Below are 23,357 nucleotides of genomic sequence, written 5' to 3' on the forward strand. Positions count from 1 at the left end.
TGTTATTTTTCCAGTTTATTTCTTGTAGTTGATTTCTAGTTTCATACCATTGTGATTGGAGAAGATAGTTGATATGATTTCAGTTTTCTTAAATTTATTGATATTTGTTTTGTGGCCTAACATGTGGTCTCTCCTGGAAAATGTTCCATGTGCTCTTGAAAAGAATATATATTTTGCTGCTTTGGAGTGAAATGCTCTGAAAATATCTACTAAATCCATCTTGTCTAGGGTGTCTTTTAGTCCCATTGTTTCTTTGTTGATTTCTTGTCTGGAAGATCTGTCCATTGATGTCAATGGCGTGTTAAAGTCCCCTACTACGAATGTATTACCATTGATCTCTCCTTTTATCTCAGTCAATAATTGCTTTATATATGTAGGTGTTCCTCTGTTGGGTGTGTATATGTTTAGTAGGGTTATGTCTTCTTAATGTATTGATCTCTTTATTATTATGTAATGCCCTTCTTTGTCTCTTATTATAGCCTTTGTTTTAAAGTCTATTTTGTCTAAGTATTGCTACTCTGGCTTTTTTTTTTTTTTTTTCATTTCAAATTGCATGAATTATTATTTTTTACTCCTTTACTTTCAATCCGTGAGTGTTGTTTGATCTGAAGTGGGTCTCTCGTAGACAGCATATGCATGGATCTTATTTTCTTATCCATTTGGCTACCCTATGTCCTTTGATTGGAGCATTTAATCCAATTACATTTAAAGTGATTATTGATAGGTACATAGTTATTGCCTTTTTATTATTCATATTTTTTGTTCCCCCTCTTTTTTTTTTTACAGAAGTCTCTTTACCATTTCTTGAAATACTAACTTTTTAGTAATATCTTAAAAAAGTTATATATCTGTCATGCAACTCAGCCATTCTACTTTTAGCTATTTTCCCAGTATCATTACAAATATATGTCTGCACAAAGATTTGTATATTTCACAGCAGCTTTATCATAGCCCAAACTGTAAACAGCCACATACTCATTAATAAGAGAAATGATAAACAAAAAGTGTATCTGTACAATGAAATGCTACTCAGCAATACAAAGAACCAACCACCGATACACTTGGGTAAATTGCAGAATAAGCTTGGTGAAAGAAGCCAGACTCAAAATTTGATTACATACTCTGTGACTCTAGTTATGTAAAATTCTAGAATATGCAAACCAATCTAAAATGACAGAATGCATATGAATAGTTGCTTGGGCCTGAGGGTTGATAGAGGGATAGACTATAAAGGGGCATTGGAAAACTTTTAGAGGTGATGGAAAGTTTTATCTTGATTGTGGTAACAGCTTCATGGGTACGTATGTCTTCAAAATTAGTCAGATTATACACTTTAAATGACTGAATTACACCTCAGTAAAATTTATAAAAGAGAAAAGGAGAATGGGACTGGTAGGGGTAGATTTGTGAATTTTGGGTGAGAGTACAACGCTGGACAGAACATTTGAAGAACAAAATTTCCCTCTGCACTATGGAGCACAATGTCAGTTTGATTAATAGTCTTGCAGTAACATCATATATATGTCATCTAGTATGACATTTACCAAAACAACCAAAGTGATCATTTGGTCTTTTATATAGAAGCCTCTAAATTGTGAAAAACAGTAAATAAAATTACTTTATTAGTCTAAATAGAAATATTTAGTATTAGTTTCTTTCTCTGAAAGCTTTTGGGTGGTAAAGTCCTCAAATGAGTGGTGCCGATGTGGTGTTCAGAATATACCCTGAAGGGAAATTTTTTCCTTCCTGAAAGTGATAGTAATCTATGCCTTATTTTTAAATTATTTTAGTTGACCAACTTATTTTAATATATGTGGGTATATTTGAAATTAATTCCTACTGTACTTGAAGAAGTATGATAGGAATCTTGTTTGAGTGTATCTTATTGGAATTTTGAATGACCACTTATACTGAAGGTGATTAACTAATTTTTAGTACCCTTTCGTAACCATTTAAGTCCTGGTCCCAGTAGAGGGTTTCACATATTTAACAATGAGGTTAGTGGAAAGATGGCTTTTGGAGCCAGAAAATGCTGGTTTCAAGTTCCAGCTCTGTAACTAATTGACTATAATTTTGGCCAATTACATCCCTACTTTTAGCTTGTTTTCTCGTCTGTAAAAGAGATTTAACAATTCCTAGATTTGTAAAGATGAAATAAAATAGCATTAATGTACTAGTATAATGCCTGGCACATAGTAGGTGCTTAGTAAATGTTATTTCTATTTCTGATAGAAATGCTTCTGGTACATTGTATCCGGAGGCCTCCTAGTCCTGGAAGCATTATGTATTATACTCCAGTATTTTCTACTTTTATTGATGTACTTTCTGAGTCTTATTTTTCAAGTCCTATTTCCAGACTTATCTATTCATCTCGATCTGAAGCATATGGGCTATGAGCAGTGTGATTTCTGGTTTATTCACAAAATGTTAACCCTGATGTGATGCTAATATACATATCAGCATATTTTGTAGGGTGAAGCGATCCTAAAAGTAGTGTCACTGTGTAGATTGCATTATTTACATTAGATATTTTACTCCCTACTTAGTTAAAGGGTCAGTTAGAAGTAAATATTTGTGCACGTAGGCTGTTAGAGAACTGGCAAGCCACCACTCAACTTTCCCATGGCTTCCCAGACTCTGACTCATTTTAATCATACCTTTCCCTGTGATTCTGTTGTACTGAGCTCAGATTCATCCTTGTGGCCATTGCTGTTTGACAGCTGGGAGCTTTTATGCTTTTAGCCCAGGCTCCATGGTCTGCCTTGACCACTATCTTGACATACATACATGATGTCAGTTCTAAGGCTAGTTGTCCCAGTCCTTAACCTTTGACCCAGAGTGAGGGTGGGCAAGAGCTGGGGAAATATTCCCACAGAATACTTTGGAGTGTTAACCTTCCACAGTGGCTCTGCTTTGCTTTTCAATTTTTCACAAGTGGGAAATAGTGTATCTGTCTTGTGAGAAATGTGACCTGAGCTGCAACATGAACGCAATTGACAAGAAAACCATAATAGCATAAAATATATTTTGCCATCTTTGAAGGAGTATCTGTCATTCACAGCTCCAGTTAGGTATCATTTGTATAGTTTAGTATTTAAATTTAGTTTGTATCACATATATTAACATAATTTGGAGAGTCATTTCTTGTTCTTCAGAGGGAATCACTTTTGCCTCTCATTCCTTTGGTATTAATCTCATTTTTAATTAACATATTACTTGATTTTTCAGAAATAGTCATTATATATCAACTTCCCACTAACAAAGATGAAGATTTACCTTTCCCTGACCAGCACCCCTACTACTGCTACATGCAAGCACATTTCTCATTCCACCATCCCCCAATGTAGTTATATCATAGTCAGCAATTAAATTATTGTAATTATATAAATGCTATTCATAGTTGAGCTATGTAGTATTTGATGGTTACTTTCCTGTACAATATTTTGTTTTCCCTGAAATTAATAATCATGTAGTTTGTTCATTTGTTTAGTTTTCTGTGTTCTCAACATCGCTAATCCCAAACACTTCCCAGTTGTGTAAATATCCTGTTAGTATATGCAGAAACACTGGGTAATTCATCAGTTTCTTGTCTTCAGTAATCTTTCTACTCTCCTGATCTGCTGCAGTCTTGACTGGTTCTCTAGATCTGCTTCATAGCTTTTATCTTGGGATCTTCCCTCAGTATCATTTGTAGATTCACTTTGCCTCTCCCGTCCATTGGGTCCCCTGTTCCCTGGATCTCATGTCTTCCTTTTCTTGATTATGACCTCATTTGGGAAAGCACATCTTCCAGTAACTTCCTGGGAAAAGATGCATGGGAGATAAAATTTTTGAGACCTTCACTGTTTGAAAATGTCTTTAATCCTTCCTATTTCCTAAATTGACTAAGTATGGAATTCGAGGTTAGAAATCATTTTCCATCAGTATTTTAAGGAATTGCTCCATTGTTTTAGGTCTGCCAGTGTTGCTATTAAGAAATTTTAAACGAAACCTATTTTTAAAATGTATTTCCCTCTGGAAGTGTTCAGGAACTTCTCTCTGAGCTCAGTGTTACATTTTATTATGTCATGCTTTTCTGCAGGTCTTTTTTCATCCACTGGTGGACCCTCTCAATCTCAGTATCTGTCTTGCTCTCGTGCTCACTGTCTCTCGCACATGCATTCTCTCTCTGCTCTACTTTCTGGGAGATTTCTCCAATTTTATCTTCAAACTACATTGGAGTTTTTAATTTTACTTCTTTATTTTTAATTCCTTAGTACCTTTTCATTTTCTGAGTAGTCCTTACTCATAGCATTCTGTGCTTGTTTCTTGGATGCAGTGTTTTCTTCTATTTCTCTGAGCTTATTAATAATAGAAGTTTTTTTAATCTACTCTATTTCTCCAGCTTGCTTTATTTTTTGGATCTTTAATATATTAGATGCTATCCTCATATCTTTTGTGATCCTTGGCTGTCTTTTTATACTTAAGAGTGGAGCATTAAAAGCAGATTGGATCAAACTCAGGTCTGATCAAGCCTCTGGATGTACCTCTGGATCAAGTTGCTAATTTGCAGGAAATACCTAGGACAGAGGAACATGTTGAATTGAACTATGAGTAGGAATTAGCAAAATCCAGACTGTAAGACATTCTACCAGCTCACCTGCCTGATTTCCTCAGCAAATAAATTGTAAGAAAGGAATAGAGGGAAACCTGTGGGTTAAAAGAGATTTTAAAAACAGGGACAAACAACTTTACACTTGAAAAATGGCTAAAACAGTAAATCTTATGTTGTATATATTTCACCACATTAAAAAAAAAAAAAGGAAGACTAAACTATAATATCTATGGGATATGTGGAGAGGCTTCTTGGGTAACTGGCAGAATTCTATTTTCTGACTTGTATGTTGGTTTCACAGCGTTAACTTCAAAATAAATCACTATGTATTTGTTTTATATGGTGGTAGTGGTGGTGGTGATTGGTTGGTTGGTTTTTTTTTTTTTTTTTTTTTTTTTTTTTAGTAAATTGGAAACTCTATACATAGGTGGGGATTGTTGGCTGTGTCTTCACTGTGGGATGATGGGGACAGACATTTTCACTGGCAGAATCCTCAGTGTCACTTTTTTTTTTTTTTTTTGTTTTTTTTAGCTCATTGGTTCTCAGAAGTTTTCATCTGAGGACCCCTTTATAAGATAAAAACTATTAAGGACCCTGAAGAACTTTTGTTTATATGGGTTACAGCTATCAGTATTTACTGTGGTAGAAATTAACACAGAATTTAAAAAAGAAAATAAACACATTGCATTTTAATATATTTTTATGAAAAAATGTTTTTTAAAAACAAAAAAATTAGAAGTGACATTATTTTACATTTTTATGAATCTTTTTACTACCCTAATTAGTAGAAGACAGCTGGACCCACATTTATTTCTGCTTTCAAAATTTTACAATATGTAAAATTTCACTATATACTTCTGAGAGAATGACAGTGAAAAAGGCAAATAACATCGTAGTACTATTTTTAAAATAGACCTTACTCACCCTCTGAAAGGATCTAGGGAATCTGAGAAGTTCCTGGACCACACGTAGGGAACCAGTGTTTTAGCCAGTTTCAGATTCTCCAGAGAAGGCTCTCTTGCCTAGAATGCTGGCTGTCATCATTGTAGAACCCAAAGCGAGGAAGAAAGCTGTAAACTCTCATATTATTCCTGAGTTATTAGTATGGTATTCTGTCATCAGCAGTGCCTGGTATCTCTCAGACCAGTCCAAGAGTCCAGTTTCATGTGCAAAGTATAGGAGTTGCAGAAAGTCTAGTTGCTTTTAAAACATATTTTCAACCAGTCCTGCTGTTTTAAGCTCTACCATCACCTTGACCTCCAAAAATACCAGATACTCTTAATTCTAGAGTCTTTTAGGGGGTGTGTTGTGGAAATCGGGTTGTTTTTCACTTTTCTCCATTCTGGCCAAATTCAGCTTTTTTGGATCTGCTGTAATTTAGTACCCAACTTCCATTGGCTTTCTAGCTATCAAGATGTTCTTGCATTTGTCTCCTCTTTCTCCTTGTCCCTTTCCATTATGCCTAAAAGAAAAAACAAAAAAACTTTGAAGGGTTTTTTATTGTTGTTTGGAGACATAGTGGAGCTAAAACTGTGTATGTTCAAGGTATCATCTTTAATTGGAAATCCCAGCAGTTCCATTTAAATGGATGTTCTTTTATTACTTATGTACATTTTTGTGATAGTGCATTATTTTCATGTGGTAAATGCACATTCTTAGGGCTTACCTCTCTGATTAGATAATTCTCTTATATTGAGAATGATTCTGGTGACATTATCCAGCACCCTAGAGAGCCTGAACAGATGTGAGGCTGCCTCTGCTGAAGCGGTGAGCACTAGTTCAGTAAATTCAAAGTTCCTGAGGCCTCTTGAAGTTAGTCTTATTGGCAGAGAGCAGACTATTAGTCTATTATTCTCATCAGGTCCTAGAAAGAACAACATACAAATACCACTGTCTCTTCTGATGAAAGATTATTTTAGTAACTTTAGAGTTTCTTTGAGATACTTTGAGAACACAACAGATATATATGGCTCTTAGAATCAACAGAAATGGGAGGGAATTAGGATTCTGATCCTCTTAAAACAGTCATTTTTAAGCTTTAGTATATTAGAATCATCTGATGGGCTTCTTAAATCTCACGGCTGGAACCCATCCTCAGTAGGTCTGGTGTAGGATTCAAGAATTCAAATTTCTTATAAGTTTCTTACGGTTTGGGGATCTCACTTGGAGAACTACAGCTCTAAGAGCTAACCACACCCTTGAAACTTCCCCAAAGAAGGAATTTAATGAAAACACGGTTAGTGTTTAACATAAGAGTTATTTCTACTGGAGTAGGCAAACTCTTTAGATAAAATTTTAACATAGAGAACAGATCAGTGAGTATGAATAAAACAAAATATCACATGTAGGTGAAATCTGAAATGTCACATTCTCTGAACAGCACAGGTTTATAATGGATTTTTCTGGTTTTCCATGCTTGACAGGCTTTATGAGAGTCAGTAAGGAAACAATTGAGAGCTAGACCATATAGGGATTATAAGTGAATACACAGAAATTCCATTGCACTGTAGAAATACAATGGCATTAAACATCATCTTGTCTAGTTCTTTATTTTATAAACTCCAAACAATTATCTCTAACACTTTTTTTCCTATTAAGTTCTTCAGTGTCTTTTTTCTTTGGAATAACTACAATTTGTGAAAACATATATAGTCCACATAATTATAAACCCTCTCTTATGGTTGAGGAACTTAAAATCGTATGGGAAAAATAAGGTTGAGAGACTTAAGGTTGAGAATGGCCAAACTGTGCTTTCTCAAGCCCCCTCGCAGTGTACAGGGAAGGTTATGTGTAGTTTTAGCTCCACCCTAAGGTGGCCCATGCGAGGGTCCTTCAGAGCAGAGTCCTAACACCTGGCTGAGAGCCTCTTCCTCTCACGGATCCAAAGTTTAACTCTACTTCTCTCAAGTTTCTTTTTTCACAAGGCTACATTGCCGAAATGTCTGCTTTTATGCAGGCTTTCATTTTGCACTCCTTTTTCTAATTATCCTCTATAGGAATGATATACCATCTCACATACTAAAGCTAAAATTTTCATTGTCTTGAAAAGGATGATGGGTATTATCTGAGTATAATACATTTTCATGCAACAAAAACTCATGGGTGGGGAGGTTAACCTTTTTGGTTAAATGTTCTGTATATGTAGTGTACAGAACTGATGTTTTTCTCATTTTACATGTTGCAGTCAATATATAGTCAGCCAAATAGTCAGCTAAGTTGTCGACTTAGGAAAATTGTCCCTTTTCAGTCAAGGAGGGGAGTTTGTTCTGAATTAGACTATAGTTAATTTACTTGTGTGACTGCTTTAGTGTTTTTATATATCCTATTCCTCTTTCTCAACAAATTGTTTTCTTCTTATATACAACCTTTGTGGTATTATGTCTTCATAATATGCCTTATATGTTTACTTTAGCAAGCCACTTTGCTATGTTCAGTAGTTAAAACATTATCTCACTTAAACTTTTATCTGAAGATCTCAGAAAACTTTAGCCATGATTATACCTCCTTGTAAAAATAATTATTTTGCCGTTGGTTAAGGTGGAGAGATCAAGAAATTGTCTAGAGACCTTCTCACTGGTGCAGAGATCAATTAGTAGCTGGAGTACTTCTGATCACCTGCGACAACCTTAAGCCTTCATTCCTGTAACAACAAAGCATTTCCCAGGGTTTAGGCCCTAGATCTCTATTTCTAAATACTTTCTCAAGAGAGTTTATCCTTACAGTCTGAATTGTCACTGTTAGCATATGACACCTAATATATAGTATTTACACCCTTGAACAGACTATTGTTAAGATATCTGGAAGGTTCCTCACATGTGGTGAATTACATTTTGGGCAAAGCACTAATTTGAACATTAAATGTTCAGTGTTGGTGTGGTAGCTTCTTAAGAAATCGTGATTCCAGCAACCCACCCACTGCCCACATAACACCACAGCTTTTTTATTCTTTACTTGTCACATATATATAAGTGATAGAAACACTCTTGTGAAACATCAGTTGATGTTCCTTATGATGGAATGAAGGCGTCTAAGAAAATGATCATTCCTAGCCTGAAAATTAGAAATTTTGTAAGGGAAATTGTTCTATATGACAGCTCTTCCACAACTTTGTTGCCCAGGATGTTACTGGTCTTATGGGGACTGAATAAAAAGAAGTATTTTATGAGATGCTTCTTGAAAAACACATCCTGTGGCCAGCCATTTACTTTGGATACAATGGATCAACGGATTTCTTCATAGCAGGATTGTAAAGCAGTGTTTAATGTATTGATGTGTATACTTAATTTCTTTTTAAATCTTTTTTAATTGTTGTATATTAATTTAAGGTATACAACATGATTTGATATATGTATATACTGCATAATAATCACAATAAGTCTAGTTAACACACATCACCACACAGTTACCTTTTTTTCCTTGTGATGAGAACTTTTAAGATCTCTTAGCAACGTTAGCAACATTCAAATATGCAATAAAGTATGATTAATTGTAATTATATCCCAGGACTTATTTATTTTATAACTGGGTGTTTGTAACTTTTGACCACCTTCACCCACTTCATTCACTCTCCCACGCCATGACTCTGGCAACTACCAATCTGTTCTCCATATCTATGAAGTTTTTTTTGCTTTTTTCCATGTGTAAGTGAGATCATATGGTATTTGCCTTTTTCTGTCTTATTTTACTTAGTCTACTGACTTTCAGGTGCATCCACATTGTCACAAACGGCAGGATTTCCTTTTTATGGCTAAGTAATATTCTGTTGTATGTGTGTTTTATATAAATGAACACACATAAACACACACACACACACACCGCCCCCCCACCACATTTTCTTTATTCATTCATCTATCAGTAAACACTTAGGTTGTTTCCATTTCTTGGCTGTTGTAAATAATGTGACAATGAATATAGGGGTGCACATAGCTATTTATGTTAGTGTTTTTTTTGTTTGTTTGTTTTTGGATAAATACCCAGAAGTGAATTGCTGGATCATAGGGTAGTTCTGTTTTCAATTATTTGAGGAACCTCCATACTGTTTTCTGTACTGATTTACATTTCCACCAATAGTGCACAAGGATTTTCTTTACATCCTGGCCAACACTGGTTCTCTCTTATATTTTTTATAAGAGCCGTTCCGACAGATGCGAGATATCTCCTTGTTTTGCATTTCCCTGATGATTAGTGATATTGAGCACACTTTCATGTATCTGTTGACATTCTGTATGTATTCTTTAGAAAAATGTCTATTTAGATCCTTTGCCCATTTTTAATCAAATTTTTTGTTTTTTGCTATTGAAATCAATTAGTTCTTTATATATTTTGGATATTAACCCCTTATTACCTTTTCATTTTGTTGATGGTTTCTTTTTGTGCTGAAGCTTTTTCGTTTTATTTAGTCACGCTTGTTTTTGTTGCTTTTGCTTTAGTATCACATTCAAAAAATTATTACCAAGACCTATGTCAAGGAGCTTACTACATAAGGAGCTTACTGCTTTCTTGCAGTTTTATGGTTTCAGATCTTACGTTTACGTCTCTAATTAAGTTTGAGTTAATTTTTGTGTATGGTGTAGGATAGTGGTTTAGTTTCATTTCTTTGCATGTGACTGTCCAGTTTTCCCAGCACCATTTACTAAAGAAACTGTCCTTTCCCCCTTGTATATTCTTGGCTCCATTTTGTTAATTAATTGAGCATATAAGCATGGGTCTTTTGGGGGGCTCTCTGTTCTGTTCCGTGTGTCTGTTTTTATGCCAGTAAGTACCATACCGTTTTGATTACTGTAACTTTGTAATATAGTTTGAAATCAGGATTTGCAATGCTTGCTGCTTTGTTCTTCTTTCTCAAGATCGCTTTGGCTATTTAAGATCTTGTGATTCCATTGTTCTATTTTTGTGAAAAATACCATTGGAATTTTAAAAGGGATTGTATTGAATCTGTAGATTGGTTTGGGTAGTATGGACGTTTTAGCAATATTAATTCATCCAGTCCATGAGCATGGAATATCTTTTATGTCTTTGATTTCTTTCATCAGTGTCTTGTATAGATTTTTCAACTCTTTGGTTAAATTTATTCCTCGGTATTTTATTCTTTTCGATGCAATTGTAAATGGGATTGTTGTCTTAATTTCTCTTTTTGATTGTTATTAGTAGATAGAAACAATCGATTTTTGCACATTGATTTTGTATCTTGAAACTTCAATGAATTCGTTCTAATAGTTTTGCTGTGGAGTGTTTAGGTTTTTGTATACACAATATCATGTACACCTGCAAATAGTTTTACTTTGGCCTTTCTAATGTGGATGTGATTCCTTTTTTTTTCCTTGTCTAATTGCTCCAACAAAGACTTCCACTTGTGGTTAATACAAGTGGTGGGAGTGGACATCTCTGTCTTGTTCCTGATCTTAGAGGAAAAGCTTTCAGCTTTTTTACTGTTGAATGTGATGTTAGCTGTGGGCTTGTCATATATGGTCTTCATTATGTTGAAATATGTTCCCTCTATACCCACTTTGTTGAGAGTTTTTGTATCATAAACGGATGTTGAATTTTGTCAACAGCTTTTTCTATATCTGTTGAGATATGATTTTTATCCTTCATTTTGTTAACATGGTATATTTCATTAATTGATTTACAAATGTTGAACCATCCTTGCATTTCTAGAATAAATCCCACTTGATCATGGTGGGTGACCCTTTTAATGTATTGTTGAATTTGGTTTGCTAATATTTTGTTTAGGATTTTTGCTTTGTGTCCATCATAGATATTGGCATGTAGTTTTCTTTTCTTTTGCTGTCCTTGTCTGGTTTGGCTGTCAGGATAATGCTGGCCTTGTAAAATGAGTTTGGAAGTGTTTCTATTTTTTAAAAAGTTTGAGAAGGATTGGTATTAATCCTCTTTTTAAATGTTTGGTAGAATTTATCTGTGAAGCTGTCTGGTCTGGACTTTTATTTGTTGGGAGGTTTTTGATTACTATTGGTAATTGGTCTGTTCAGATATTCTATTTTGTGATTCAGACTTGGTAGGTTGTATATTTCTAGGAATTTATTCATTTCTTTTAGGTTGTCCGATTTGTTGATGTATAATTGTTCACAGTCGTCTTAGGATCCTTTGTATTTCTGTGATATCAGTTGTAACGTTTTCTCTTTCTGATCTTGAGTTCTCTCTCTTCCCTCCCTTCCCCATGTCAGTCTAGCTAAAGTTTTGTTTCACTTTTTAACAAATAGCTCTTGATTTCATTGATCTTGTCCATGGTCTTTTAAATCACTTTTCTATATTTCTGCTCTGGTCTTTGTTATTTCCTTCTTTCAACTAACTTTGGCCTTCCTTTGTTCTTTTTCTAATCCTTAGAGGTATAAAGTTAGGTTGTTTATTTGAGATTTTTCCTTTTTTCTTTTTGGTGTTGTCATTTATCACTAACTACTTCCCTCTTAGAACTCCTTTTGCTGCATCCCATAAGTTTTGGCATGTTGTATTTCCACTTTCACTCGTTGCAAGGTATTTTTTATTATTTTTTCTTTGACACATTGGTTGTTCAAGAGCATGTTAATTGCCATATATTTTGAATTTTTCAGTTTTCTTGTACTTGATTTCAGTTTCATATTGTGATTAGAAAGATGCTTGATATTTTATTCTTAAATTTATTACGACTTGTTTATTGGCCTAACATATGATCTATTTAGGAGAATGTTCCATATGTGCTTGAGAAGAATGTATATTTTGTTGCTTTGGATGGAACATTCTCTGTAAGTCTGTTAAGTTCATCTGGTAGAACATTTAGTTTAAAGTTAGTGTTTTCTGTCTGGATCTTTCTGTTTCTGAAAGTGAGTATTAAAGTTCCCTACTATTATTGTTTCTGTGTATTTCTGCCTTAGATGTTATTATTTGCTTTATATATTTATAAGCATTAATATTTACAAATGTTATATTTTCTTGTCAGATTGACCGCTTTATCATCTAATGACCTTCTTTGTCTCTTATTACAGTCTTTGTCTTAAAATTTATTTTGTCTTAGATACAAGTATGGCTATCTCAGCCTTATTTTAGTTTCAATTTACATGGAATTTTTTTCCCGTGGCTATACTTTCAGTCTTTGTGTGTCCTTATATCTGAAGTAATTCTCTTGTAAACAGCATACAAATGGGTCTTGCTTTTGTTTTTTCATCCATTCAGTCATTTTGTGTCTTTTGATTGGAGGACTTAATTATTGATAGGTTTGTACTTACTGCTGTTTTGTGAACTTTTTTTTCTGGCTGTTTGTAATTCCTTTATTCTTTTGCTCTTCCTTTGGGGTTTGATGATTTTCTGTAGTAGTATGCTTAGATTTCTTCCTGTTTATCTTTTGTGTATCTTCTACAGGTTTTTTCTCTGTGGTTACCAAGAGGCTTACATAAAGCAACTCGTAAATCTGTTTTAAGTTGGTAACAACAAGTTTGAATGCATGCTGATACTCTACATTTTTACTCTCCCCCCCACATTTTATGTTTTTGATGTCGTAACTTACAGGTTTTTATTTTATATATCCCTTAATTATTGTATTTTGACTACTTTTATCTTTTAATTTTCACGTTGGCTTTGCGCGATTATTTCTTTGTTTTTAACTTTTGACATTCTAATGTGTTTTGGAATGGGTGTCTGAGTTCATCTTTTTTGGAACTCTGTGAGCTTTCTGGATCTGGATGTCTGTCTTCTTCCTCAGGTTAGGGAAATTTTCAGCTATTATTCAAATAAGTTTTCTGCCCCCTTTGTCTCTCTTCTCCTTCTGACACCTCTATAATGTGAATGTTGGTCCACTTGATGTCTCATGAGTCCCTTAAGCTATCTTCACTCTTATTTTTCTTTTTGTTCCTCTGATTGGATGAGTTCCTCTGCCCTGAGTTCACTGTTCCATCTTCTGCTTCACCAGTTCACTCTTGAACTCCTCTATAGTACTTTTTCAGTTCAGTTATTGTATTCTTCAGCTTTATGACTTCTTTTTGGTACCGTCTCTTTGTTGAAATTTTCACTTCGGTCATATATTTTCCATGAGCTCTGTGAGCATCTTTATGATTGTTGCTTTGAATTCTTTATCAGGTAAATCACTTATTTCCATATCATTAAGGTCTTTTTCTTGGTTTTTATCTCCTTTCATTTGGAATGGATTCTTTTGTTTCTTTGACACTCTGTGATGGTTTCTATGCATAAGGTAAAATAGACACCTCTCCCAGTTTTGAAAGAGAGGCCTCGTGTAGGAGATGAACCTTATTGTTCAACCTTGTGCAAGCTGTTGCTTGTCTCTCAGACCTTTGTGATTGTCCAAACAGCCTACTTTATTTTTAATGGCTCCTGTTAGTTGAGGGTTTTCCAAGATTTGTCAGTGTCCCAATGGATAGACCTTAGCATCTAATTCAGGCTGATTTGAAGGTGGACTCTTGGGTAATAGCTTTTAAAGCAGTGGTCCCCAACATTTTTGGCAGCAGGAACTGGTGCTCCTGTGAGAATCTAATGCCTGATGATCTGAGGTGGAGCTGAGGCGGTGTCGCTAGTGCTGGAGAGCAGCTGTAAATGCAGATGAAGCTTTGTTTACAGTCCCATCTGCCACTCATCTACTGCTGTGCAGCCCAGTTCCTAACTGGTCCGTGGCCTGGGGGTTAGGCACCCCTGTTTTAAAGTATGGAAATATGCCTATTTGGGGGAAATACTGGGAGAAGGGTATTTATGTCTTCTCTCTCTGTACCGAGTCTTGGGGTTATAGCCAGTTAAGAGCTGTTTGTTTGCTACAGTCTGGTTGATCCTGTAAACACAAGCCCACTGGCCATCAGGGCCAGACTGTCTAGGGATGTGTCCTCTGGGCAGCAGTCACAAAAACTTGTCAGATGTGTACATAAACTCCTTTCTTGGAGACACTGGGCTGAGTGGAGGGACAGCACCAAGGTGGTGCCTGCTGATCTCCCCATCTCTGGAGAGGATTATAGTCAGCCCCTATTTGTATGTTGAGTTAGAAGCCTGCCCCTTAGGGAACAGCTGTGTGGCAAGCTACATGTCCTCTTTCACAAAAAGACTGGGGTTATCTTTCAGTCTGCTGACAATATGCTCTGCCAGGGTAGGGGGTAGTTGGTTAAGAACTGGTTCTTTCTTTAGTTTTATAGGACCCATAACTGTAAGCACCACTGGCCACTAAAGCCAGGTAGTCAAGGGGTATCTTCTCGATGGCAGGTGCAGTATGTGCAGAAGCTCTTTTTCAGGAGATACCAGCAACCTGGAGCAAGGCAGAGAGAGAATGTGAATAGCATCTGTCTTTGGAGGTCTCTGCTGAGGATTGCAGTCCACTTTTAGATGTTTCATTAGAAGCCTGCCCCTTAGGCTGTACCTAATGCTTGGCCCCTTGATGTGTGCTAAGTTAGATGCCTACCTTTTAGGCTAACTCTTTAAGATAAGCAAATAGGTCTCTATCACAGAAAGACAGGGTACCTTTCAGTCAGCTGTCTCTGTATTAGACCCTGGGATGGGTGAGTCTGTGTCTGCACACCCTTTAAGAACTGTTTCTGTGATTGCTATAGTCTGGTGGGTCTCATGGATGCAAGTCCCATTGGCTTTTGAATTGAGATATTTCCCAGGGCTCATCTTTCATTTGCAGGTCTTAAAAGTTGGGGTGCCTGGTGTTCAGACCTCTTCACTCCTCAAGGAGCAGCTCAGGGTTGTTGAGTTTCCTCCCAACTGTGGGTTGCTCTGCCAGGGATGGGGTTTTGGGCAAGATTTTGTCTCAGGTTCTCCTACCTGTTTCAGTGTGCATCTTTTCTTGTTTGCTCAATTTATGTGTCATCTGGTTTTGAGGTTTCTTTCAGAGGAAATTATTTTGTAGGTAGTTGAAGATTTGGTGTATTCATGGGAGGAGGTGTGTTCAGGATCCTCCTGTGTTGCCATCTTGAACCTTTTATATTTTATTTGTAAGAGAAGGGGATATGGTTTGTGGTCACAGAATACTTTTTTCTGGGGTATAACATGAATAATATTATTTACATGCATACATACAATAAACTGATATAGGCAGAATTTTAAGATGGCTCCTATTATCCCCACCTCCTGCTGTACATACACCTTCTTTTCGTTATCCAAACACAAATTGCTTTGAAGTGATTCTGCAGATGTAATTAGGTCCCAAATCCAGTAATTATCTGAGAAAGTTTGACAAGAGATTAAGAGAGATTATCTGAGTGGGTTTGACAAGAGATTCAAAATGTGAGAGGGATTTGTTGAGGGAGGGTCTCATTACTGGTTTTGAAGATGGCAGTGAATGCAGGTGGCCTATAGGAGTTGAGTGGCCCTTAGCTGGCAGACTAAGGAGACTTCTGTCCTACACCTGCAAGGAACTGAATTCTGTCATAACTTCTTAAGCTTGGAAGAGGATCTTGAGTTTCAGATAAGAATTCAGTTCAGCAGACACATTGATTTTTTTTGTCTTGTAAGTCCCTGAGCAAAGAACCCAGCTATATGGTCCCTGAACCTCTGACCTACAGATCTGTGAGCCGAGAAATAAGTATTGTTTTAAGCCTCTAAGTTTGTACTAATTTATTATAGAAGCAATAGAAAACTAAAACAGCTGAATATTTTACTTCACAAAGCTGCAAGTATTATTTGTTAAATATTTATTGATGTTAAATCCATATTATACCAGCACAACAATCCAAAGTAGTATGATAATACTATTTTTTTTTTATAAATACAACATAAAAGGTGGCAAAATAATGCTACTTAATCCCAAACCCAGCAAATTAGCAAAAAGTCACATTTAGAAAAATTTGGCAAGTAAGATATGACATAAGTCATAATACTACAATATAGATAAGTCCATGAGGGACTTTGTATGGTATCTTAAATTCCATGTTAGTAATGCACATAAGTGTGGTCAAAGAAACTTGTACCACTCTGCATGGAACATCTACCACCCAGTGCTCAAGCCTATTAATCATTTAAAACTTGGTTGGTTGGTGTTCTTACAAAGAAGTAGAAAGCTGTACATGTGAAGCAGTAATATGAAATATATGGGGTGGTACAAAGATATAAAATTATTTTTAAAAATACTACGTATTGAGTAACTGAACTAAGAGAGTTCAACATTTTTATTATAAATAATGAAAGATATATGTGTTTTGCATAAGGAATACAGTGTTTTCTTCTCATGGCAAAGTACCATTAAAGCCTCGGGTTTTATAATATTAGGCCAAATTGGTTTTTTCTCCTTTTTAAAGTTTATTGGCTCCGACTTAAAACCATCAAGTCTGGTCAGAATCAACTCAGTCTAGCTGATGCAGAATCATGTGCATTTGAAAATCAGTCTTTGCTGAGATGTCTTTACTAACTACTCAGGACCCAGCACCTTCTTAAGGCTTAAGGTTTCATGGCAGCAGGTAAGTGAATAATATTTTCCATTCACCATGTCTTGGTACCATTGAAAAAATACATTATGGCACAAACCTAACCTGTTTTTGTCTTTCCTGAATCTCCATTTCCCTCAAGTAGACTAGATGCTACAGGCAGTTTCTCATTTATGCCAATCTTGCATTCTCAGTCCATTTTCAACTTGCTCTAAACATCTAAAATATTCAACTACTACACAAACTTCAGACACACTATAATTTCCATAGCACATGTGCCTCCAAACTTCCAGCTGAACCTAAATCTCCTGACTTGTGAATGGCAGTGTTTTTTCACCTACATGTTAGATTTAATTTTCAAGAAAACCAAAGAAAAGCCTGGCCTTTTACATGTCTCCTGTCCCTTCTACTTTTATCTAAGTGAATACAATGTACGAAGTATGCCGGTAACCTTTTCCTTCATTCTCTCCACTTCTTCCAAACTTGTTTTCTCCAAATTCTATATTCCTTGGTCTTCTGGATGGTTTGGATGCCTTTCTTGGAATGGACTAATATATTTCTACTTAATTCAGAATACTTTATTAAAATTAGCCTTTTAATATGGGTTGTAAATAAAGTTTTTACCAAGGTAGCATGAAAATATAACACGTAAAAAAAAAGGTTAACCTTGTTAGAAAACTCTTGCTATTATTAAAATTAAGGCAATTCATTCCTTCCTTATGATTTACTTTAAAACCATTTGCAAAGACAAGGCATTTACTTGGATTTCTTTGCCATTTCCTCTTCCTTTTTCATTCTTACATATTGCACTTGGTTCACTGTAGCTGTCTGAGTACACTGCCACTTGAGAATCATTTTAGTATTATTTGTGGTACAATTGCCTCATTTTAAGCATTCCACGCTATCGTGCTATGTAGCACCTAAAGCTAGTGTTTAAAGGCACTTTTGATAATACAAATTGTGGTTATCTTTGAACAGCTGGTATCCGTTAGCATTTCAGACCATTTCAGCACATCAGGTAGAAAGTTTTAAAGTGGACGATGAATGTGAATTTACTATGCAATGTGTACCTTTCTATTAGCACTGCCTACTTAAACTCTAAATTTGGTATATTTATTAAGAAAACTATTTAGATTTTTTTATTTCTTATAGTCAAAGGTATGTTTTTGCCTTTTACATAGTGTGACAAAGGAATATGTTGGTCAAGACAAGGCTGTTTCAGTGTTTCAGCTTTAACAAGAATGTCGTATTACAGGTCCTCACTTTCTACTAAGCCGGTGTTCAGTGTCAGGTGAGATGGGCTGGCTTCAGGCTGGAACGCTGCTTTGATGTCTAGTCCCTGGTCCGAAAGTGCTGCATAGCGACTGGCTGAGGGGCGTACTTTTTTGGGCTTGGTGCTTTGTGGCTGCTGATGCCACTGGGCTACAAACAAACAAAAAATTAGGATGTTTTAACCAGGATATAATTGGAAAGCCTTTAGATGTTTCAAGTAATTACAGAATGTCTTTTGATATACCCCCAGGCACATGTTCTTTATGAAAGACTGGACACATCCATGGTAGAAATACTAAAATTTAAGGATAGTAGAACTGTAACAGCTAGATAATAAAGTATAAATACTTGCTGTAGCACAGGGAATCCTTTGAAGTAGTCTTAAGTTTCCTAATACACCTCTCCCCCCTGAAAAAAAATCTTGAGAGCTCAAAATGTATCAATGCCACAATAATTAGTTTGGTATTCTGGATGGATGTTTTAACACTGATGAAAAGGAGGATGAGGTCACTCATTTCCTTAAAATCCTCACAAAGTCATTATTCAAGGAGAGAAATTCTTAACTTCTAGTTAGTTTTATGTCAACAGATCACATAATGCTTTTGTACTAGTTTTAAATTCAATAGGAATGATTTTCTTTAGGATGCATGTAGACAAATGCACAAACCTATTGCTCAGCTGCTTTAAGATACATTAATGGGAAAAGCACCAAGCCACATAAGTATGCATTCCAATGGTACACACATTTAGAGTGCATTAAGACACTGTGATAAGATTATAGTAGAAGAAGAAATGTTAGACAATCATTTGTAGAACACCGTAACAATAATGTGGAAAACGTGGTTATGCCTTAGCCTACTGTTAACGCCTAAGGATGCTTGAGTAAGGAAGCCACAACTGACTAGCCAACATAAATCAACATGCATATTTTGCTAATAGTGCAAAGTTCCTGAATGATACTTGAGTATTTGTTCTCCTGGTGTAGTTCACTATTAATGTTGAGAAACTATAAATAGAAAGAGAAAGAGCAATATGAAAGTTTTGGCCAAAAACCACTATATAAGATTAAAGTAATGTAATTAGCTCTCCAGCTATCTAATTTTTCATAATTTAATGCATAAATGCAACAAGATGAGATGAAGTGGCACTCACTGTAAACATCAAGCCTGGCAGTACAGGACACAATCCCTGCTTCATTCTTGGCTGACACTGTATACCACCCGGCATCTTCTTTTGTGGCTCCCTGAATTAGCAGGCAGATGTAGCCATGATTATCCTGGTGCATGCTGGAGAAAAGGATAAAGTCATTAGGGTTCTAAATTTTTAAAAATTGGCTTTGGACACGAAGCATTATTTTTAATTAGATCATTAGAAACAGAATTGTGCAAGTAGTGGATAATAGGGCCATACTTATTCTGGAGAGGCTACTGGCCCCATTAAAGTTAATGGGAGAGAAGAGCAGACGTCAAGAGGTTGAATAAATCTGTGCACTTAATTTCTAGTTAAGGATCTGCCCTTACAAAACCACTGAATAGTTTGTCACCACTGAAGCAAATGAACTCTTTTCTTTTAGGTATAAACACACAAAAATCATTATATTAAGTTATAATGTGCTTCATCACATACCATTATAGCTTCTTTCTAAATAAAAGTTTAATTATAGATTAGGGTAAATATTTTTGTCTTTGCTATCATCAATAGCATGACTTTTATACAGATTTATGTGCTGTAGAAAGTGTATCTTTTTATGTGTCATTAGGACCAACCAGTTAAGGATTAGGTTAAGTCACTGTGTATTCTCACCTCACTCGGTCAGTACTGTAAGTGAGTGATTCATTTTCTTTCTTCCAAAATATCTGAGGCGGTGGCACTCCTGAAACACGGCATTCCAGTCGCACTGGGTACCCATCAGCAACGCCTGTGTTTTGCAGCTTCTCAATAAACACGGGAGGTTTGTGTGCTTCCTTAGCTACAAAAACATGAGATGATCTATCACTGATAGGTAAAAGGAGTACTACAAAGAATTCAGAAGCGTTTTGAAATATTGCTTAAATATATATTTTATGACACCATTTTTCACTTCAGGTGGTACGATGCTAGTCCTCTCTCCAAATTATTCTTTTACTAAGAAAGGTTCCTGTGCTTCATTCCGCTCATTTCTTCAATTAATTCAGTTCTGAGAGCCCCACACAGTCCACTGGCCATCTGCTGCATGGAATGCCTGTCTGACAGGCTGCATGAGACCCCTAAATCATTGCTAGCATCTGGGGTGGCTTCATTACTAATTACGTTACTGTGCACTCTCTGCTTTTACCAATCACTGCCACCTAGTGACAATGAGGAGGAATCTGATTCACTTAGATTCCCTCCCTGCTGTCTGAAATGTTTACTATGAAGATTTTTAAGTCCTGGCTTAATTGGAACATACCATAGAATTTAAAGTGTGGGTGGCGGGGGTTGGGGGGTGGGGATAAAGGAGAGGCATCGTCATCTAAAATTGGTAGCTTTAAAATAGTTACCTATAAAGTAGGAATGTACGTCCTACAAATTCCAATTTGTATTCTTTCTAGGGCTATAAAAAAGACAACTTAATTATTACCTTGAAAGAAGCCATAAAAAAGAGCGAGCTTCATTAGTCTGAAAAATTCAGAGCTTATTGTTAATAATACTCTAAGTATCACCATTCAATGGGAAATTGTTTTCTTGGATCTGAGATAGAAACAATTGCAGAGAAATAGGTTTAGTTATTTTCTTCTGAGCTACTAACATGTCTTTTTCCACCACTCTCATCCTCTAGAGTGACAAATATATCAAAGCAGTTATCTGACCTAGGCTATTTTGGGGGAATAGACTTCACTTTGAAAAGAATATAAAATATATATAAAACTAACATCTACTATTTTGGAGCACTGCTATGCAGGGTACTGGTGATTCAGAGCTTCATCGATACTATGAGGCATTACGTTCTCCATTTTACATATGGGGAAACTGAGTTGCAGAGATGTTATATATTTGCCAAAGGACAGAGCCAGTAAACGAGAGCAGGGCTTGGAACTGAGATTTGCTGTCAAAGACTTTGCTTTCAGTAACAGCACTCCGCCATCCTCTAACAGAAGTGCCACCTGAGTCATATAGAGATGTCTATGTCTCAGACCCTCAAGTGTCAGTCCTGAAGGACAGATAGCACATTTAACAAGAGAAAATCGGTTTTAGTCTGATGAGGGATAGTGGGGGGAATGAATGAAATCAATCCTAGTAATATCAAATACTTAACACAGAGTTTAAAAGCATAGCTAACACATAGCACCACAATCCAGATGTGAAAAACATCTTTGTGCTATTATAAAGACCTCCTGGGTTTTATTCTCATTGCTACTTTATTTGTTGAAAGAGCTCAGCAGCTCACTGTTTGGAAGAGCACTAGGAGTCAACAAATCATTTGAGTCTGGCCCTCAGCTGACTAATGGGACCCTGGGTAAGCCACTTAAATAAGAAAATTTGCTCTGATTACCTCATAGGGCTGTTATGAATACTGTGTATATGAGGTGCTTTGCAAACAGAGGTGTAAGAAATAAACATTGTTTCTTTTTAAAAAGAGAATATCAGTCTTATGCTCAGCTCCTAAAGATGATGTAACTCCATAAATTTATTGTCCTTATCTAAGGGTAAGACTTTAATCAATTAAAAAGCAAATCTGAATATGACTATGACATTTGGGGTAATGTTTAAAATTTTCAAATTTTGAAATTGGTGCACGCTACAAAAAAGGGAAAGATGGAGAACTTTATACACAGGCATATTCTTATACGTTAAGTCTGGTCTTGGAGCCCATGCTGCTGCTGTGCTTTCCTCACAAGAAGCACCAAGATCCTTTTCTTTCTTTGCTAGGCTAGTGGAAGAAAGATTAATAATAATGGCTACACTGAAGAAAAGTCAGTGATCTTCTGTATCTTATAACATGTCCTAATTGGCTATTTTCCATATTGGTTACTAATGCAGGATTAGTTTATTTTTCTAAATATGATGTTCATTCTGGGAGAGAAAAAGGATTCAGACAAGCCTACCTGCAACCACAAGCTCCAGGCTGAACGAGTTCTGTCCTGCTCGATTGGTGGCTATACACGTGTAGATGCCGGCATCTCGTGATGTGACAGGCTCTATGATCAGAGAGTGCACCCCGTTCTCACGGACGAGCATCTTGTGAGCACTGTCGGGGCGGACTGGCTTTCCGTCTAGTTGCCAGCTTAGATCTGGGGTTGGTAATCCACTGACCTAAACAAGGAAATGCATATAAATTTCTTTAATATTAAAACAATGAAATCGACAACTAAGAATCCAGCCTAAATTCCTCCTTTGGTAGGACAGGAGATGGCTTTTAGAATCAGGTCATGTTAGTCTTTTGATTAAAACCTTCCAGTGGCTTCCTAAGCATGCATGGCTCATTTCTAAACATTCCTTATAACACAACCTAGAGAAAAGTGAAATGGGGATTAAAAAAATTTTTCTGTCATCATCTTATCTCACCAAGGGTTACAACGATTACTGGGATGGCAGCAGCACAAGGCCCTGAGCTCTTTGGAGAAAGATGTTCAACCATAATAGCACTAACAAATACTCAGATTTGGGAAGCAAACAGCAATAGTTAGGCAGCTTGGCTTCTGAGAGGGTCAGGCTCCCATTTATACACTATAACGCTTCTCATCAAAGAGTTGCCATAGCTATGGAGACATTAGTTAATGCATCCGTCAGCACGTAGGGCTATTACTATTATTTTATAATCCTTGAAATTGAGTAAGAAGAATAGGAAATTACCCAGAAAGCCATATCAACAAATTAGCATCAGAATGGAAACATCATAAAATCTTGAGACCATGACAGTTGTATTGACCAGAGATCAGACAAAAACCCATTTAATTGCTAGTAAATAAGCTGTGCTGTGAAGGGTGAGGATGGTTGCCATCTGTCAACTCTTTACAGCTTTGCCCTTGATTTTGAATGGGAAGAAAAGCACCATTAAAGAAGGCCTTTTTACATCACCCCAAATTTACTAGTGGGAAATTACATTCAAAAATATGTCCATTGGACTATAAAATTCTTTTGAAGTCCCAGCTCTGCCCAAATCAGCCAGAGAACTCATAAATTCC

The 23,357-nt window shown here is 36.1% G+C and overlaps 2 protein-coding genes and 1 long non-coding RNA gene across 3 annotated transcripts in view; 1 reads left to right on the top strand and 2 right to left on the bottom strand.

Annotated features, from left to right (window-relative positions):
* CBR4 (carbonyl reductase 4) overlaps window positions 1-23,357 on the top strand; it is a 97,511-nt gene that overhangs the window by 38,962 nt on the left and 35,192 nt on the right. The window lies entirely within an intron of this gene.
* On the bottom strand, window positions 772-9,212 carry LOC112475080. Its single transcript, XR_003044569.1, has 3 exons — window positions 6,261-9,212; window positions 5,519-6,056; window positions 772-3,800 (listed from the first exon to the last, which is right to left on the bottom strand). It is a non-coding gene; the product is annotated as an uncharacterized LOC112475080 (long non-coding RNA).
* The window catches only part of PALLD (palladin, cytoskeletal associated protein), a 342,018-nt gene continuing 334,856 nt past the window's right edge, over window positions 16,196-23,357 (bottom strand). The window contains exons 17-20 of the mRNA XM_006906328.3: window positions 22,278-22,485; window positions 20,017-20,182; window positions 19,366-19,499; window positions 16,196-18,363 (exon numbers count right to left, since the gene is read on the bottom strand). Coding sequence (XP_006906390.1) covers window positions 18,191-18,363; window positions 19,366-19,499; window positions 20,017-20,182; window positions 22,278-22,485 — 681 coding nt within the window. The 3' untranslated portion in view covers window positions 16,196-18,190. The remainder of the gene's footprint in view (window positions 18,364-19,365; window positions 19,500-20,016; window positions 20,183-22,277; window positions 22,486-23,357) is intronic.

The sequence above is a fragment of the Pteropus alecto genome, unplaced genomic scaffold (assembly GCF_000325575.1).
Source record: "Pteropus alecto unplaced genomic scaffold, ASM32557v1 scaffold50, whole genome shotgun sequence".
NCBI classification, from domain to species: Eukaryota; Metazoa; Chordata; class Mammalia; order Chiroptera; family Pteropodidae; genus Pteropus; species Pteropus alecto.